The 20484-nt window shown below is 34.6% G+C and overlaps 1 protein-coding gene across 7 annotated transcripts in view; it reads right to left on the minus strand.

Moving 5' to 3' along the window:
- UTS2B (urotensin 2B) overlaps positions 1-20484 on the minus strand; it is a 65272-nt gene that overhangs the window by 7280 nt on the left and 37508 nt on the right. For 2 of the 7 annotated variants that reach the window (XM_035710419.2, XM_049105863.1), the window contains exons 3-6: positions 11433-11531; positions 10236-10273; positions 8926-9019; positions 162-2743 (exon numbers count right to left, since the gene is read on the minus strand). In XM_035710419.2, coding sequence (XP_035566312.1) covers positions 2616-2743; positions 8926-9019; positions 10236-10273; positions 11433-11531 — 359 coding nt within the window. In that variant the 3' untranslated portion in view covers positions 162-2615. Of the gene's footprint in view, positions 1-161; positions 2744-8925; positions 9020-10235; positions 10274-11432; positions 11532-16443; positions 16668-20484 lie in introns of those variants that run through there. The other 5 variants (XM_049105861.1, XM_049105860.1, XM_049105862.1 and 2 more) reach the window with 4 other exon arrangements.

Consider the following 20484-nt stretch of genomic DNA (forward strand, 5'->3'; position numbering starts at 1 on the left):
CCTGAGTGGCTAGTGGTTGAGCATCTGCCTTTGGCTCAGTGCCTGATCCCAGGATCTAGGATTGAGTCCTACATCCGGCTCCCTGCATGGAGCCGGCTTCTCCCTCTGCCTGTGTCTCTGCCTCTCTCTCTTTCTCTGTGTATCTCATGAATAAATAAATCTTAAAAAAAAATTTCTCTGATTTCCTTCAGTCTAAGTGGTTTAGAAAATTAAGACCTCAGAGGACAGGTCTTTGATTCACTATTGATGAATGGGACGCACAGTAAAAAAGAGTTTAAAAAGATATTCTTTGAAATACTCTTTGAAATAAATGATAAAAGTCTCTGCTTGCCAGGTTTCCCCTCCCTCTCCATTCACTCTGTAAACCAGTAACCCTCAAGTGCATCACCACCTACACACACAGTGTTATGACAGCCTCAGAGTATACTTTTCATTTCTACATGAGCCGCAGCTTCCTTTAATGAAACCACATTCAAATCCTATGAAAAGAGTTTATTTTCAGACACTAAACTGAGGAGCTTGGCCTAATTCAATCTTTTTATAGTGTGTTTCAGAGTTATCATCACTGACCTGTCTGGCCCTTTGGATATCATCGAATAACTCTGTCAGGAAGATATAAATGTACACATATCCAAAAATTACTCATGCGGGGCTCGATTAAGTATGCAATGGGAATACAGTTTGGGAAATTTTCTGGACCTGGATGAAAGGAAGTATCATGGATGATATCCCCAGTAGAGCCAAACTCTTCAGTGCTTATCTACCATTTGTCATCTGCATGAAGGAAATCCCTCACTATCATTCTGGTGTTGATGTCTGTCTGGTTCACTCTTGTAACCCTATTTTTAGCAGGATGCTATGCATTGGACAGCCATATATTTATTTATTTTTCATCTCCCCTTCCCAAGTTTCTTCAAATGTGCTGCTTCCATCTTATGTCAGCTTATGAAGCCAAAAAGCTAAAGTCATTGAGTGCAACTAAGTAAGTAAACCAAAGTGAGAGCAAAGAGACCTTTTCTTCTTCTTTTTTTATTTGCTAAATTTGACATTACATTTTGTAAATTTAAGGTGTGCAGTGTTACTTTGACAAATTTATATACTGTAATATGATTGCCATTGGAGTAGTATAGGTCACATTACATCATTATAGTACATACAATATCATTGTCTATATTCATTACACTGTGCATTAGATTTTTATGACTTATTTACTTCTCATTACAAGTTTGTATACTTAAACATCATCAATCTGATCCAAACCCCGTTTGCCTCCACAGCCCTCTGGTTACCACCATTTTACTCTTTTTTCACTGGGTGGACTTTTTTTAGATTCCACATAAAAGGGATATCATAAAGAACTTGTCTTTGTCTAACTTCTAATGTGCTCAAGTTTCATCCATGTCGTTGGAAATGATATTTTCCTTTCTCATAATTGAATAATATTCCAGTGTGTGTGTGTGTGTGTACACACCATTTTTATCCATTCATCTATTGATATATACCATTTTTATCTATTGATATACACCAATTTTATCCACTCATCTATAGATATATTCCTGGAAGTGGAATTGCTGGATCTTATGGTAAATCTATTTTTAATTATTTTTGAAGAATTTCCATATTGTTTTCAATAGTGGTTGGACTAATTTACATTCCCACCAATAGTGTGTAAGAGTTCCCTTTCACCACATTCTCGCCATCCCTTATTGTCTCTTACTTTCTTTATGATAGTCATTCTAACAGGTGTGAGGTGACATCTCATCGTGGTTCTGATTTACATTTCCCTGCTGATCAGTGAATCTTGAGCATCTTTTATGTGGCTTTTAGCTATGTTGATATCATTTTTGAAAAAAATCTAGTTCTTCTCATTTTAATTAGGTGTTTTTAGAGGTTTTTTTGTAGTTATTAAGTTGTATTCTTTATATTTTTTGGAAATTAATCTTTTATCCAATATATGCTTTCTCAAATTTTCTTCCATTGTATAACCTGACATTTCATTTTGTTGTTTCTTTTGCTGTGCAGAAACTGTTGAGTTTGATGTGGTCTCATTTGTTAATTTTTGCTTTTGTTGCTTGTGATTTTGGTGTCACGTCCAAAGTCATTCCCAAGACCAGTATTGATAAGCTACTCTATATTTTCTTCAAAGAGTTTCATGTTATCAAGCTTATGTTTAAGTCTTTTCTCTATTCGAAATGAATTTTTGTGAGGTATGAGGCATAGGGTCCAATTTAATTGTTCTGCATGTGTTTCTCCAATTTTCCCAGCATTATTTGCTGAAGAAATCATCCTTCCTCCATTGGATGTTCTTGGATCTCTTGTTGAATATTAGTTGACTCTATATGCCAAGATTTAATCCTGGGCTTTCTGTTCTGTTTCATTAGTCTACATATCTATTTTTGTGCCAGTACCATACTGTTTCTTTTATTACTATGGCTTTGCAGTATAGTTTGAAATCAGATTTTGTTCTTTTATCCTCAGGACATCTTTGGCTGTTTGGGGTCATTTGTGGTGCCACATAAATTTTAGGATTATTTCTTCTATTTCTGTGAAGTATCCTTCTTTATTTTGGTGAGGATTGCATGAATCTGAAGGTGGCTTTGGAGAATATAGCCATTCTAACAATATTTATTATTCCAATCCATAAACACAGATTTCTTTCCATTTGTGTCTTCTTCATTTTCTTTCAGCAAAGTCTTAGAGTTTTCATTGTGCAGATTTCTCACTTCCGCGGTTAAGTTTTTTCCTAAGTAAATGGGCAGAGGACCTGAATAAACATTTTTCCAAAGAAGCCATACAAATGATCAAAAGACCATGAAAAATGCTCAACATCACTAATTATCATAGAAGTGCAAATAAAAAACACAATGAGGTATCACCTCATACGTGTCAGAGTGGCTGTTGTCAAAATAAACAAATATCAACTATTGGTAAAAATGTGGAGAAAAGGGAACCCTCATGAACTGCTGATGGGAATGAAAAATGGTGTAGCCACGATGGAAAACAGTCTAGATGTTCCTCAAAAATTAAAAATAGAACTACTGTATGATACAGCAATTATACTCCTGGGTATTTAATTGAAGAAAATTAAAGTGGTAATTTGAAAAGATACATGCATCCTTCTGTTGTTGCAGCATTATTTACAATAGCCAAGATGTAGAAGCAACCTAAGTGTCCATCAATAGACGAATAGATAAGGAAGACATTACATACACACACATACACACACACATTAGAATATCCATTAAAAAAAGAAATTTTTGCCATTTGTGATGTGGATGGACCTAGAGGTATTATGCTAAATAAGCCAAACAAAGACCATATGATTTCACTTATATGTAGAATCTAAAAAAAACAAAACAAATGAACAAACAAAACAAAACAGAAATAGACTCTTAGATACAGAAGATAATCTGGCAGTTGCCAGAGGGGAGGGAGTGAAATAAAGGAAGAGGAATAAGAGGTACAAACTTCCAGTTATAAAATAAATAAGCCATGGGAACACAGTGTACAGTGTAGGAAATATAGTTAATAATATTTAAAAGCTTTATAGGGTAGCTAGATTCATCTTAGTGATCACTTCCTAATATTGTATCATTATGCTATACACTTGAAACTAAAATAATCTTGCAGATCAACTACAATTTAATTAAAAAATGTATTACTAAGTGTTTTACTGTTTTTGATGCTATTGTGACTGGAATTTTTTTCCCACTGCTTCATCATTAGTATAAAAAATGCCACAAATTTCTGTAAATTGATTTTGTAATCTGCCATCTTACTGAAATCATTAATTTTAGCAGTTTTTTTATCAAATTTTTGGGATTTTGTATATATAAGATCATGTCATCAGCGATTAGTGACAGTTTTACTTCTTCCTTCCTTCCTTGACTTTTATTTCTGTCTTTCTTAATTATTCAAGAAAGGACTTCAGCACTATATTGAATGGAAGTGGTGAAGGTGGGCAACCTTGTCTTGTTCCCAAACTCAGAGAAATCCCTTTCAATTTTTCTCCATTGAATATGATATTAGCCATGGGTTTGTTACATATGACCTTTATTATGTTGAGTTGTGATACTTTGATACCCAATATATTAAGGGTTTTTATTATGAAAGATGTTGTATTTTATCACATTAGACAGCAACATTCTTAATGAATTTAGTAGGCATCTATCAACAATATATTAAATGATTAAAGCAAAGTATAAGATTCCCCAGTAAGTATAAGTTATTAGTGCATTAGCTGGATCTCTGGGTCCATTTTCCTTTCATACAATCTTATTTATACCAGACAACTTCTAGTTACATAATGGAATCACACTTAAAATATAATGTAGGCTGTTTTTGTGACTTAACCTAGGCATTCAGTTCATATCTTTTATCACCACAAATATTTACTTTATTCCTACTACATACAAATATGTTTTAATATCACCTTGCTAAAACACAAAGAAGTTTCTTTGACATGCCCTCAAACTTCTCTAGCTGATATCCCAATTTCTTCTACTCTTTAGAATGAAATTTCTCAAAAGTGGTGTCTATTGTCGGCGGTTCCTGACAAATGATAAAAATATTGTTTTATCATGTTCTCTTTAACAAAAAGTCCACCAAGAAATTCATGACAAATCCATTAATAATCTTTCATTGCTGTTCAGAAGGAAAGTTGCAGTTATCAACTTACTGGACTTATTAAAACTTTATTTATTTTTTTTATTATTAAAACTTTAAATACAGTTTCACTACTTTCTGGAAACAGTGCAGCCTTCCTTTGTCACTTCCTTCCTTGGTAGCTACTCTTATCAAGAGTTCCTTTGCTGATTCTCTCATCTGCCCAATTTCTAACTTTGGAATCACCCTGGATTCAGTCCTGGCTGTCTTCTCTTTTATATCTAGAGTCATTCCTTAGGTGGTCTGATCACAATACCAAGCAAAATTGATATGCTGATACCTGTCAAATTTTTATCTCCAATACGAGCTGCTTCCCTAAACTTCAAATTTATATATTCAATGGTCTATTCAGATCGTTACAAAAGTCTCCCCTTATCTGTGGGGGATATGTGCCAAGACCCCTTCCTCGTGGATGTCTTAAACTATAGATTGTACTGAACGCTATAAATACTATATTTTTTCCTATACACACATTAATATGAAAAAGTTTAGTTTATAAATTGGGCACAGTAAGAGATTAACAACAATAACCAATAATAAACTAGAACAATTGTTCTAGTTACAATTGTAATAATTGTAACAATATACTGCAATAAAAGTTATCTGAATGTGGCCTCTGTCCCTCAAAATATCTTATTATACTATAGTCAATCTTCTTCTGGTGATGATGTGTGATGATAAAATGTCTATGTGATGACATGAAGCAAAGTGAATGACATAGGTACTATGATGTAGCATTAGGCTACTATTGACCAGAATTCTGATATGTTATAAGGAGGATCATTTGCTTCTAGATCATGGTTGGCCACAGGTAACTGAAACTGCAAAATGCACATAAGGAGGCCTATTATACTGGGAAGATATTGTTATGCATGGCTGTAGTAGGGATATTCTTGTACTTTGTTTTTTGTTTGTTTGTTTTTTGTTGTTGTTTTTTTACATTTTCTAGGTGTTCCCATGACCCTGTTAAGTTAGATTATGATCATGTGCCTAATTTGGACAATTAAGAGTGTGTTTATCTATCTCCAATTCTCTCCTCTTCTACTACAGGGACACATAGAATAGGTAAAGAGTAAAGGAAGATAACCAACATACACAAGGTTTCATGTAAACAACAAATAAATCTTAAAGCAATTTATATCACTGAGATTGTGAGGTTATTTTCCTAATGTAGTTTGCCTTATTTACCCCCCAAATACTACCTGACAACAAATAAAAAGGGAATAAAGAGAGTCAAGAAATACAAGATCTCAAAATGTTGAAAGAACTGACTTCTTCTAGATCCCAAACACTATAAAATAAGATTTGAAACTACTCCAAGTGACAGAGGCTCTGTAAATAGAACTCAGGGCAAAAATCAAATTGAGTGTATAGTCTTTAAGGTATGTTTCAGATATTTTCCAGGCAACTGCTACTAAGTAGGGGGTGAGAATGCAGAAAAATTAAAACTGTTATTTATTTATTTATTTATTTATTTATTTATTTATTTATTTATATTTTATTTATTTATTCATGACAGACACACAGAGAGAGAGGCAAAGACACAGGCAGAGGAAGAAGCAGGCTCCATGCAGAAGCCTGACATGGGACTCGATCCCGGGACTCCAGGATCACACCCTGGCCTGAAGGCAGGAGCTAAACCACTGAGCTACCCAGGGACCCCCTAAAACTGTTTTTTTGAAAGTATTTGCATATAGCAAGTACATGAGAAGTTTTCTAAATTTTTGAAACAATATCATTGCCAAAGAAACCATAAATCCTAAAACAAAAATATCTTTGACACTTTAAGACAAAATAAATCTTGGGCCTCCAACTTTGTAAAAGCAGGACGAAACCTGAGAAAACTATGTCATCCTGGAGAAGAGAATAATCCCAAAGTAGCATATAAGATGTGTCCAGGAATAAAAATGAAAAAGCAAAAATCTCAAACAGTACAGCCATTGGAAACATTACAGTGGGCAGATGACTCCTCCTAGATACCACAGAATCCAGTCAAGACACTTTTTCCCAACTGAAGGGTAGAGGACCTTTGTAATATTTGTCCAGCAGGATTTCAGAATTACTGGAGGATAGTATTCTTTGTGTCTCTTGTTTGTTTCCTTTATGAATGGGATTATTGATTGTGCTTATCTCATCCTTGTTCCTCTTCCAATTACTGGATTTGTCCTTTTAGCCAACAGGTCTATAAATGAAGAAGCTACACTGTAGCTGATGAAGACAGTATCTCCCCCGGGGGAGCCTATTCTTTGTTCTGGGTTCAGTCAGTGAAAGAAATCTGGAATTGTCTCTAAAGGGAATGAGTTGAGTAGAGTCTATGTGGTTAAGGAGAGATCAAAGGATAGACTGTGGTAGAGGCAGTACTCCCCAACTATTATATGTACTTCTTAAAATCTCTCAACCTGTCTTGCCAGTATTTTGGGGCCAGCCCACTTGACTAATTCTAGCCAATGGACTTCAGGAGAAGCGACACCTATCATTGAACTGAGTTCTGAATTGAGGCAGTTTAGAGCTGGGATGTGTCCTCTATCCCTTTCCTGTGTCTTGGCAATATTAGGGACAGTAAAGATATAACAACATTCTAGATGATATAGCCAGAAAATAGAAGAGGATTATACTACATGCATTGAACTTGATTATTAATAGGCCTCTGAGATTTGAATTAAAACTGGTACCACATTATAGCCTAAGTTATGTTAATTATAGGAAGGCCCAATAAATCTCTATCTCAACACTTCTATACCATCAAACCTTTTCTTCTTCCAGCTATCTCTTGCTCAATAAATAGAAATCACCCTCTTTTACTTAGTTGCTCAAAATAAAAACTTAGAAGTCATTTATGATGCCTTCCTTTTTTTGAAAAAAAAATACTCAAACCACAGGTAATCCTACTATAAACTTCGTTAATTTTTTTATTCAAATATATCCAGAATCAGGCTCCTTCTTATCAATTCACTACTGCTACGCTAATCCAAGCTACTACCACGTTATCATCTGAAACACTAAATTCTCTTCCTTAATGGTTTCTCTGCTTCTACCTTTCCCCATCTTTTTCAGTGTATTCTCCATGAGGAGCAGTTCTGTTAAAGCTTATCTCATTATTCTCTTGTTCAAAGTTTCTAATGATGTCCCAGTAAAAGCTAAGGTCCTTAAAACTCCTGACAGTTCTCTCCCTGACAGCTTCCAATTCATCTTCTATCACTCTCTCTTTTCTGGCTCACTAGCTGAGTCACTTAGCAATTGGGTTATTGTTGGCATATAATTTTACATCTCTGAGATGTAATTTCCTCATCTATAAAATAAGCATAGTAATGGATATCTTATGGTGTTTATGATGAAAATAAAATAATAATTATAGTATTGATCAAAACCATAAAAAACAAGTTAAGCTTACATAGTATTTACTATATGCCAGGCATTATTCTAAATGCCTTTCGTATATTTACTCATCCCCCCAACAATCTCATAAAGATAATTATTATTATAATTTGCATTTGGGGGCAAAGAAAATGTATAGGAAGTTACATAATTGCTCAAGGTTACCAGGTAGGAAATGTCACATTGATTTTAACCCAAGCAGTTTGGCTCTAGAGCCTATGTATTTAACCACAATATTTTGACATATTAAAATATAAAATGTCTGGTATATGCTAAGTGTTTAAATAATACCAGTGCATCCTCTTCCCACTTAGTAGCATTGTGAATCTTAGGAAGGCTCACATCACTATTATAATAGAGGAATATACATATAATTTTTTCAAATATAATAACTAATTCAGCAAGAAACAATAATTTCCTAAGAAATGTTATAAAAAATAAGAGAGTCCAAAAGGTAAATCTTTCTAAAATTAACTGTGATGATTCAAACCTTAAACCAAGTGTTAGAGCAATGAGGGTTCTCCTTACTTCAATAAAGATGTTCTAAAATTTGAATTGACTTAAAACTGGGTTGTTTCTATTTGTGATTCTCCCAACTTCAGTCTCTAAGCAAAATAGCAAGCATAGGTCACAATTTTAAACAATAAGACCCTATTTTACTTAAACCTGGGACATATGACTTTGCTACCTACTGCGGTAAACACAACATAGCTCAGATACATTCATAGGGGAACATTTTCATTGGCCTCTTTCTTAAAAATTAACTTGGATTTTGATATTCACCATAGGATTAAGAAATGTCAAGTTAATCTCTTCTCTCTCAGTAATCATTGCAAAAATTAATCTTTTAGATATCAATTTTAAAACTTTGAAATGAAAATTTACCTCGCTTATTTGGATGGGAAGAAGATAGACCATCTATAGCATAGGATATCTCAGCATCTTTTGCCTCTGTGAACTGCTCTTTTAGGTTTTCCAACTGTTAAAAGTCAAATATAAAAATTATTGATCTTTCATAAGAATGATGCTGCTTTCTACTGAAGAAGAATTAGAGTAAGACAAGAAAAAAGAGTAGGAAAAATGGAAGAAAGAAGAGAAAAGGGAATAGAAAAGGAGAAAAACTATAAAAAAGTAAATAAAAAGAATTAAATAGAAAAATACAAGGAAACTTAGAGACTAGCTGGAAAAGGTACATGACTCAACAGGAGATCAGGAAAAAACAAGTTTATGATGAAGGAAGTCAATTCTAGGTGTTAATTAATGGAGAGGCTGTAAACAGACTGTGTTGCTGGACTAGATTTTATGTCACCTATAACGAGCAGTCCTTTTCAAGGAGCTCCAAAGAGTTATGTAAATGTTTGAATTTCCTGAAATATTTCTCCTTTCCAGCAGAAAGAGAGAAGTATTTTGAGGCCTTTGAGGTTTTACCCAGGATTCAACCCATGTTAATTTTTAGCAATCTCTCTGATTGCCCATGCCCTGAAGACTTAACTCTTCAACCTGACTACTGAGGGTGTCCAACCTGCTCAGAACGATGGGGCATAATTCACTCTCCCAAACAGCCACATGGTTTGTATACTATTGGATTTGCATGTGTGTTTGTGGATAAAGTTTTGAAATAATCTAACTTGGTGATCTTCACATTTTTTCCCCACATGTCAAGCAGTGGGGGAATAAAGCTGCTAACTGGCCCCCTATCAGGGCAGCTGAGAGCAGGTCAAGAATGCAACACCTCAGGCCCCTAACCAGCTGCTTTAAGCAGGACAGCTCCACCTGCATATGCTTCAATGACTAGGAACACATCAAATTTATTTGGGAAAAATGTATTTCCACTTTAAAAAATAATAATAAATTTTGAAAATCATGAATCTAGGTATAGTCTTCCATTTTATAGATGAGGAGATTTAGATCCAGAGAATTTCAATTTGTCCATGGTCTTATAGTTAGGTAATTGGAGAGCTGAGATGAGAATCCAGAGTTTCTACACGTTTCATCTCAAGATCACTTCAGCTATAGTTTTGTTTTGTTTTTCTTTTCTTTAAGTGACATTTGACTATTTTTCCCCTACTTTACTCTGTCTCTAGCAGGAATAAAAAAAAAATCACACTATAGTACTAATAATTTTTCAAAATGTGTCCAAAGAAAATGCTTGTAATTATCATTAAAATTGAAATGTAAGTATTTCACATTCTCACCTGGTTAAGTTCTTCCAGTTTGTTTGCCAGTTCTATTCCTGCAAGATACATTTTTCATATAAAAAATTTCATTGCAAGTAGTATTTCACTCACTTCAGAACACACATTCAGGATCTTATGTGGAAGGCAAAGGTCTTTTCCATATGATTTAAGACCACCCATCATCCCTAAGTAAAGCCCAAATATTTTCTCAATACCTGTAATATTGAATTGCAACCAGTTATGTAATGAGAAAATACTTAATTTCTAGTAACAAACACAAAGCTTTCTAAAATAGACCATAGCTCTAACAAGTACTATTATTTAGTTCTAATAAGTACTATTATTTAGAAATAAACTATTTTATTGACATGAGGAAATCTTATAAAACAATATTAAGTGAAAAAAGCAAGACACAAACATCTGTATAATTCAACTGAGAAATACCTAAAATATTAATAATAACTCCCTCCCTTACAATGAGCACGCATTTTTCTTTTTTATAATTTCATTCATTTTCTTCAATGAGAATATCTTACTTCTAATTTTAAAACTTTGTATTTTTGAAGTGTTTATTAAGATAGTGTAGTCAGTACATTGTCCCATGAATAGACATGTTCTTTAGGCCAGATGTTTTCTGAGAGTGTACCACACTGACATATTATCACATTTTTTTCTGAAGCTAGACTTACTGTTTCTGGCAGTATTTGTCATTTCTTGGAAAGCATTCTGATGCACAATTATAAATTAGATTCTGCTGTTCTTCAAAGAAAAAAAAAATCTCCATTGGTGTAGCCTAAATTTCCCACTGTTCTTTACTCCAACCATTTCCCACATTGAGAGAATTTGATTGCAAAATGTGCTATAAGACTGCAGTTAATTTGTGAAATTTCTAGTGGAAACCTATGAACAGATGTGAAGCATTTAGTAAAAGAAAATATTAACTGTGCCATTGAGGAGCTGCACAGATGAGAGGAAAATATGAGTAAAGGTAACTATTTTATAACAAGATGGTTATTGATCCCACTAGGACTCTCTAATTGAAGAAGATACGATTTTAATATTTGTTAATAATGCCTTTGCTTTTAGCGTGAATATGAAGTAATAAAAACACTTAAGCCATCAGTGCGGCATAAAAGGGAGTAGTTACTATTTTATTTAATATACATTAACATTTAGAAAGAGCAGTTCAGAAGACAGAATAAATTCTTGACTCACCAACGTTGGAAGGTCTTTGGAAATCAAAATTTTTATTCAGTAGATCCAGCAATAGTTCCTTGCTATTTGTATCTTCTTTTGCTGGAAACAATTCATTTCCTGCAATAATCATCTCAATGTAATGAAACCTCCAATTTCAATCCGTCACTGAAAGTATTTCTAATTAAATACATTTTACAGGTAACTATCAATGCATATACTCACCAATAAAAGGGGTGTGGAGAAAGTTGTGTAATCCAAAAAAATGGGCTGATAAATAAATCGTTGCATGCATAGGAGCACTCAAAGAGAGATTGTGAGAGGAAAGGTGGAGACGTATGTCTGAAACATGACACTCTAAAATTTACCTGCCATCATTTCTAGGTAGTAGAATTGCAGGTAGATTTCTTATTTTTTATCTGTATTATTGAAATTTTCTACTCTTGTGCTTAATATAAAAAATATAAATCAAAAGTTTTATTTTTAAAGAAAAAATAATTTATTTTAAGATTTTATTTGCTGTACAAATTTAAATATGAGCCTTTTTGTGTTCTTGAGATTACCTTTAAAATCATCTAAGGAAACCTTGCAGGAGAGGTGCTATGATGTCTACTTTCTCCCTATTTTTTAAAATATTTTATTTATTTATTTATTCCCAAGAGACAGAGAGAGAGAGAGAGAGAGAGAGGCAGAGACAGAGGCAGAGGGAGAAGTAGGTTCCCTGCAGGGAGCCTGATGCGGCACTCCATTCCAGGACTCCAGGATCATGACCTGAACCAAAGGCAGTTGGTCAACCACTGAGCCACCCAGGCATCTCTACTTCCTGTCTATTGACATCTTTCCATCTTTGTCAATTTACTTCCCAGCCCCTTCTTTGATCAGATGTTCAACTTTTTTAGCACTTTAAAAACAGAAATATCACCCAAATTTTTGTAAATATTTTATTCTGGAGTAGAAATCAGGACAAAATGACCTTTACTCAAGCCATAAAACATGAAGACTCAATAAACTATCAACAAATAATGCAATTGAAACAACAGCTAGTGTATTAAAACAAAACGAACTTTTGTGAGGTGGCCTGCAAAATCAAACCTTTATCACAGAACTTCTGTAGATCATTCACCCTATTTCCTAGTTCCTCATAGTCACTGACAGTGTGAGCAGAAACTAGATTTGCGAGTTTGAAGTTTATTTTTTTTATTTATTTTATTTTTTATTTATTGTTATTATTTTTATTTTTTATTTTTTTTGTGAGTTTGAAGTTTAGATGTGCAAAAATTGTGGTTTTAGGTACAGAAATGGCTCATGATTTGAATATAAAATTCCATTAAATCATCTGCCTTTCCTGTATCTACAGAATGTTAATTGATGAATCCAGAGGACTAAGAGGCTAATGAAAGGAATGAGAAAACCTTGGTGAGGAAGCAAATGGATGACTTGGGGCAAGTGACAGTATTGTATCTACACTGACCATAGTTCATTGATGCTTAGTCTTCAATTTCTTTACTTCATAAACATAGAAATTATCTGTGATGTTTTTTTTCTATTGATCAGTTAAAACACTAATAAAATATTAATGGGACTTTTATTTAACATCAATTATATGAAGACCTTCAGAAATCATTTAAAGATGTGGCCATGCAATAACATAATTGTTATTACAGTTGTTTATGAAAATGTTAAATAATACACCTTATAATGTTTGTTTGAAAAAGAAATAACATACATTTGACAGCCAGATGATAATAGTTAACTTGTTTCGGAAAGAGAACTGTATAAGAAAAATTGATTCATTACCTTCAACTTAGAGAATGTATAAGATGAGAAGGAAGTAATGAGGAAAGCTTAGAGCTGAAGTTTTTATGTTTCATTCACAATCCACTTCTGCATGTTTAAGTGGGACATTTTTCACAAAAGAAAATTGATCTATTTTCCTTTCTTGGCCAGTTTGTTTTCTAGTAACTATGTTTGCGTAACTGTCCTCAGAACGTCTTGTCACTACCTTCTAAAGCAACCATCATTTACAGGAATCTCGGAAGAAATATTTTCTCAAAAATTTTTTTTTATTTTTTTTTATTCCTAAAGTTAATATATTCTCTAAGAAATATAATAGAAAATAAGTCTTTTTTTCTTGATTTCATATTTAGTTTTAAAACAGATGCATGGGCAGCCCGGGTGGCTCAGAGGTTTAGCGCCGCCTTCAGCCCAGGGCGTGATCCTGGGGTCCTGGAATCGAATCCCACATTGGGCTCCCTACATGGAGCCTGCTTCTCCCTCTGCCTGTGTCTTTGTCTCTCTGTCTCTCTCTCTCTCTGTGTCTCTCATGAATAAATAAATAAAATCTTAAAAATAAATAAAACCGATACAGCCTTAAAAAATTGCACTATTCAGACTGTTTCTGCCCTTGAACTAAAAGTTAATATTGATAAAGGAAATGCTAAATATCTGAGTGTCAATGCACCGTTAGCACAAAGGATGGCAAAGTGACCCAGATGTGATGGAGTGAATGCTTTTACAAACACACAGATAATACGTGTTCATTTTTTAAAAACAGATTTTATTTATTTATTCACGAGAGTCACAGAAAGAGAGGCAGAGGGAGAAGCAGGCTCCATGCAGGGAGCCCGATGTGGGACTCGATCCCAGGACTCTGGGATCACGCCCTGGGCCGAAGGCAGACTCGCTTAACCCCTGAGCCACCAGGCATACCAATAATACTGATTCATTACTACTTAAGATACTGGATCAAGGGTTTACTGTCTCCTTGCTTTACATTCAAATGTGAAGCTTTTTAGTTGAGACAGAGAAATTTTACCAGAAACAAATCTGAAACCCCTAAAATGATAAAATACCAAAACTTAATAAATTATATATATAGTATTCTGGGTCATGATATTCACTCTTCAGTCTTTTGTGTTAGGCAGTATGCTCAGTGTCAGGTTTACCCATCAAGCCGTGCTTTTCTATAGTCCCAACAAAACGAAAGCTGGCAGAGTGTGCCATTTGTCTGAAATACTAACACAGAAAGAGCAAGGGATGGTAACCCCAACTTTGTACCCTGTCAGCAGACAAATGCTTATTTGAGAAATGTGTTAAAAGATTACAATAAGTCAAACATTTGGCTGCTATGACAAATGTGTGTATGGACAGAGGCTCACTCTAATCATAGACAATTTAGATAAGAAAGTGACCTTACTAGTAATTAAATCTTTTCCATTTACGTACAATGCAACAGATCCAAGGGAGTCCCCGAGAGAAAACTTTCCAATATACTGCCAGTGATATAAGCACATCAATGTGTGGTATTCTAGGGTCAGAGGTGTTATTTAATTTTAATCGAGAAAAAATGCTTTAGGGTTGGATTTTTCTATATTCCACATCCACGTGAAATCAGAAGTTACATTTACCACTAACTAACATCCAAGGGAATAAAGGGGAAAGGAGAAAAAATGAGTGGGAAATATCAGAAAGGGAGACAGAACATGAGAGACTCCTAACTCTGGGAAACGAACTAGGGGTGGTAGAAAGGGAGGTGGGTGGGGAGTGGGGTGACTGGGTGATGAGCACTGAGGGGGGCACTTGATGGGATGAGCACTGGGTGTTATTCTATATGTTGGCAAATTGAACACCAATAAAAAAATAAATATATTACCACTAACTAACATCTTAACCTTTTTGCAAAGCTCCCAATGAATGATGTCATTTTTCCTCACATGTCAGCAGAGTGGTAAGAATATTGAAAATCTCATTATTTCACAAGACCAGTGGAGGCCCATGAAGTGCAATGATTTTGACCAGCCAAACACAAAATGAGAGCCATGGATAAAATCCAAAGTTTTTGATTCCCAAGCTTCTATTTATGTCTCTGAGATAATTTGTTTTTCAATGGGAAAATCCCTATAAATAAATAACAAGGATTTATGCTTTTTTATTTTCACTGCCAAAAGAACTGTTCTTTCACTGACTTTTAAAACCACACTTGAGACAACATGATCTAGTAAAATTGAATTCAGTCCAAAAGGGAGAAACTTAGCCCTCTTCTTAAGCCAATGTCATGTAAACCAAATGTATTATGTTCTTTTTTTAATTTTTATTTTATTTATTTTTTGTTTTTTGTCCTTTGATTCCCTTATGTAAGACAAAAGCTAAAGACTCCTTCCTATCAGGGAGGTCAGTTAGATGATGGTAACCTGAAGCTAGAAGGGAAAATAGCACATTTTAAGTTACTATTTTTCAAACATAAAGAAATATACAAAAGTCTCGATGATATTGCTCACCTAATAAACCAACATTAAATTTAGCTCTACTGATTTTCAGATGAAGAGTTATTTACACTACAAAATGAAGACTTTAAAGAAAGATTAACAGAAGTTACAATATTATTAGAGCAGATATTTATTTTCTCCAACTTTATATATAGTAAATATTTGTAGATGTCATAGATTAAATTATTTCATTTAACATAAGTACCCTAATATGTTAGAGATCTGATAAATGCATAATGTGGGTGCTAGCACTGTCCTCCTTGAAAATACTATGTAGATTTCCCCTTGCATTATTACCTCCCAATCTCTGCAAATACAAATTTCCATCTTAATTTGTTCTTTTCTGAGCCATTCTCCTCTCATAAATAACTTATTTATAATCTCATTGGATAAAAATATTACTTTTCTTTCCCCAAATGTACTTCAAAATATGCACATATTAGTTCATTGATTGTATTACTATTTATACACTCACCACCTATGGTCATAGAGTAGAAGTAAGAAAAAGGTTCCCCATGGTTAGAAAAAAAATAATAAAGTGCAGTTAAAATACATTTAGTACAAATTGATTAAAATTAATTTACTTGAGAAGAACAGCATCATAGATTATAATTTAAAACAGCAACTTCTGAAGGGATGTTTGATGATTACATAATACCAGTGCCTTAGAGCATTATTTCAATAATGGCAGAAAAATCAAGGCAATGCAAACAGGAGAATAAGGATTATTCACCCATCTGTAGGATTTTAGATTCACGTGTACATACCTTGGGTAAGATATGGCCGTCCATGCACCATTTCCAAAAAAATCATTACAGATAACAAAGTTAGGAATCCAAAGCAAAGAGTGGTTGAAAGAATCTTGTTCATGTTAAAAATCTGTGCTAGCAGAGAAACTGACTATCCAGGTCAAGATGAATACTTCAGTGGCTCTGGAATGCTGCAGAGATCACTTTTAAAAGGTGGCAAGTGTGCTTCAACTACAAATGATCTGAACAAAGAAAAAAACTTATAAAACGTAATGCATTCTGTCAACATGATTCACTACTTGGAGAAGTGACAGGTTTGCTACTCAGTCAATGACAGGAAGAACTCAATCGATATATCTCCTACCTGCCCATTTCGCTAAAAGCAGACATTCCTATGCATGCCCACGCACTCAGACACATGCACAAGCATAGTGCAAAAACTGGCAATGTCGAACCTATTGGTTGGATTTTCAGAACAATTAAATGGGAACAATGCCTTTCATTTGACTAATTTAGAGCCCCACGGAGGTCTTCCCATGTTATTTGCAGCCACCACTTCATTTTTAACCAACCAATAGATTTGAGTTGGGAAAGAGCTCAAATTGGAAATGAATCATAATGGGAACATTAATGTCTTACTGCACTGAAGAAGGATGGTTTCATTTTGCTGCAACCAGCACTTCTAGAGATTAAAGCTAAATCTAATTAATTCAAAGTTGGCAAATGTCCCGTCAATTACACTCTTTAATACTTGCTTTAATTGTAATGGTTTTCTTTTTAAGTCAAAGTCTTCCAGTATATCCACAATTCCAATTTTATGGCTCCAAGGATGTGCTAATGACCTCTGGCCTTGGCATTTACTTCTTCGATCAGGAGAACTCTGGATGCATTAGCTCTAAACTGACTCAGTTTCCTCTGCATAAACGGCAGCATGGGATGATATGAAAAAAAATGCAATGACCCAACTTTTCATGAACCCATTGCTTTAATAAATTCCCTGAATAAACTCTAAACTGCTTAGTTTGATATTCAGGCTTGTGTTTCCTTCGCAGGCTCATTTCCACTACATGGCCTTCTGCACTGGTCATAGTAGGCTTTCAATTGATGAACATATCTTGCACTTCCTTACTTCAGAGCATCACTTCTGTCTACCTGGACTCCATTCCACCACCATTTCACCTACTCATTCCTTAAACCCCTGGGAAATGACACTAGATCTGTTTAGTCTTCTGGATCTCTCTCTTTTGCTTTCAGACATAACTTTTTTTTTTTTTACCTCATTTGGATTACCACAAAACTGCTTAGATATCTATCATCACCCCAAATCCATTCTTCCATTACAGTTCCATGTTGTGTGTGTCTGCTTCCACTATTAAATTGTGAATACTTTGAGTATTCACAGTTCTTGTCGTGGACATTTCTGCCCTATTTGCAAATTTTGGAGCATTTCAAAGGAAAAATAAGTGAAAACATATTTGATTTGTGAATAAGCAGTAACTGAAATTTTTGGTAATTTAAAGGCAAAATTGGATAATGCTCTTAAATTTTACATGTAGGTATCAAGCTAGATGAATGGAAAGAATAATTGTACCTCCTTAAGTGCCTATTTTCTCTTGAGCCTTAAAATTCAAGAACAATGTCTTTGCAACTTGATCCTTAAAGTTGTTGGGTTTTTTTGAAGATTTTTATTTGTTTATTCATGAGACACACACACACACACACACACAGAGGCAGAGACACAGGCAGACAGAGAAGCAGGCTCCATGCAGGGAGCCCAATGTGTGTGGTCTCCAGGGTCTCCAGGATCGCACCCTGGGCTGAAGGCAGGCGCTAAACCGCTGAGCCACCCAGGCTGCCCTGATCCTTAAAGTTTATCATACCATAGTGTTTCAAAACCTTTCATCATTCAAACATACCTTGATACTATCATTACTTATTTAATACGTTATTTGAACTAGGTTTTTAAGCTCTATTTTTAAAAATATATCAATATGGAAAATGAGAAATAAATATTACTTAATGGACAAATAATATACAACTATTATGAAAAATAGTATAGTTGCAAGTAATTATTAAAGAAAAAAGTAAAAACAAAATATAAAGTGCACCTATAATAAATCTGATCAATCATATATAAAATATAATAATAATAAATCTAATAATTGAAAATGAAGATCTGGGAATAAATAACAAATGAAATGCAAGTTAAATATGAATCAGTATTAAAGACATGTTCAGTTTATGGTTACTTAATTCAAAAATACTGAATATAAATAAAATTATTTGGATTTTTAAAAATTTTGTTGTTAAATAGGAGCACAAGGAACTCCAATTCCCATGGAGTTTGCCTTCTTAAAAAAAAGGTAGCTTAATTGAATTGCCTTCTCTAATAAAGTTGGATACTGATGACTCATTTCTTTTTTTTTTTTTCTTTTTTACTGGCTGAAAGAGAACTTTTTACTACTATTCTGTACAGAAAATTCAACAGCATCCACTCAGCCCAGTTTGGTGGCCAGTTCTTTAGCCTTTGTCTTTTCCAACTTGTCAGCGTGGGCCACCCCAGTGAGGGTAGTCCTCATCATATCTGTCATTGTAATTGGTCCTGATGGCTTCCACCAGCTTAGCCAGAGCTCCTCTGTCTTCCAAGTTAACCTGTGTGAAGATGACAGTGGTGCAGGTCTTCCTTTGACCTGAGGCCCCAGCCTGGCCTTCCCCTTGATAATGCAATGGGGACCCCCATCTCAAGACATGGGGCAGGCACGAAGACAATCAGCTCAATGGAATCCACATCATGTACAATCACTACCAGTTGAGGCTTCTTCTTCCTTTCCACCAAGGTGGTGACAGAATTAACCCCAGCTCTAAGGACAGGAGGGGTCTCAGTGGGGACATCCCATTTGCCAGCAACTTTCTTCTCAGCCCAGGCCACAGTTTCTTCTTCTTCTCTTGCTTTGTCTCTGGTCCATGTCTCTGGGCCAGCTTAGGCAGTTGAGTAGCTGTTTGGCGTTCCATGGTTTGGGTGAACTGGTTCATCACGAGAAGCACTTTTAGATGTTTATAGAAAATAGCCCTTTGCCACTGCTGCTGAATACTGCAGAGCCATTTTCAAAAAGGTTGAAGTCTCTTTTGGACTGAATGTCCTGTCTGATGACAAAATTCTTGGGCATTTTCTCAGACAGGAGATTGACCATCTTCTTGGCTTTGGGCTTCTTCAGAACAGCAGGGGCTAGGACCACCTTCTCCTTAGCCCTCTTTCCTTTCAGAGTCTTGGATGGCTACAAAATGTTATGTATGACTTTTGTTCCACAAACATTTATTTCAGGAAACCACATGTAATGTCCTGAATTTTCTGTCATATTTTAGCTAATGTTGGCAAAGTCATGAAAAACAAGTTCCTTATCTGTGGCCATTCCATCTACTTTGGGAAAAAAAGCTACAAAGATCCTTATACTAAATCTTTTATCTATCTCTCTTAATAATCAAAATATTTTACTAAATTATTCTCATGAGTATTTAATCTAATTAGTTGTTCAAATAAAAACAAATTTTCAAGACTGGTCGCATTAAACAGACAAATGAAGTTAGAATATTTGTTTCTGGAGCCTTTAAAGTACACAGCAATAACACATAATCAAGGACATTGTTGCCACTAATTGAAAAATCATCCATGCCAGGCCCTGTTCCAAGCACTTCACATACAGTGTCTTATTTAATTCCTTCTGTAGTCCCTCAAAAACTGTAAAGCTATTTTGATTTTTCACCTTTTACAGCAAAGAGCCAAAAGGAAACCTAGCTCTACTGCAGAGTCATACTCTTATCCAGTTTGTCTCTTGTCCACAGTCTGGAAAACATAGAAATGGAAAGTGATTGGTTGTTCCAATCAGAGAGATTCTGATTTTAAAGGAAATTTACATTTTGCTTCAAATTTTCAAAAGAAATCCTCTTGATCACTTAGTCTGTATCTCACGTATTGTTTCTAAATAGCATTTCTATTTTGTCAATGAAGACATTGTCATTATAATTTACTGATCACTCTAAGATTAATTTACATCTTAACTA

This window comes from Canis lupus, chromosome 34, assembly GCF_003254725.2.
Source record: "Canis lupus dingo isolate Sandy chromosome 34, ASM325472v2, whole genome shotgun sequence".
NCBI lineage: Eukaryota > Metazoa > Chordata > Mammalia > Carnivora > Canidae > Canis > Canis lupus.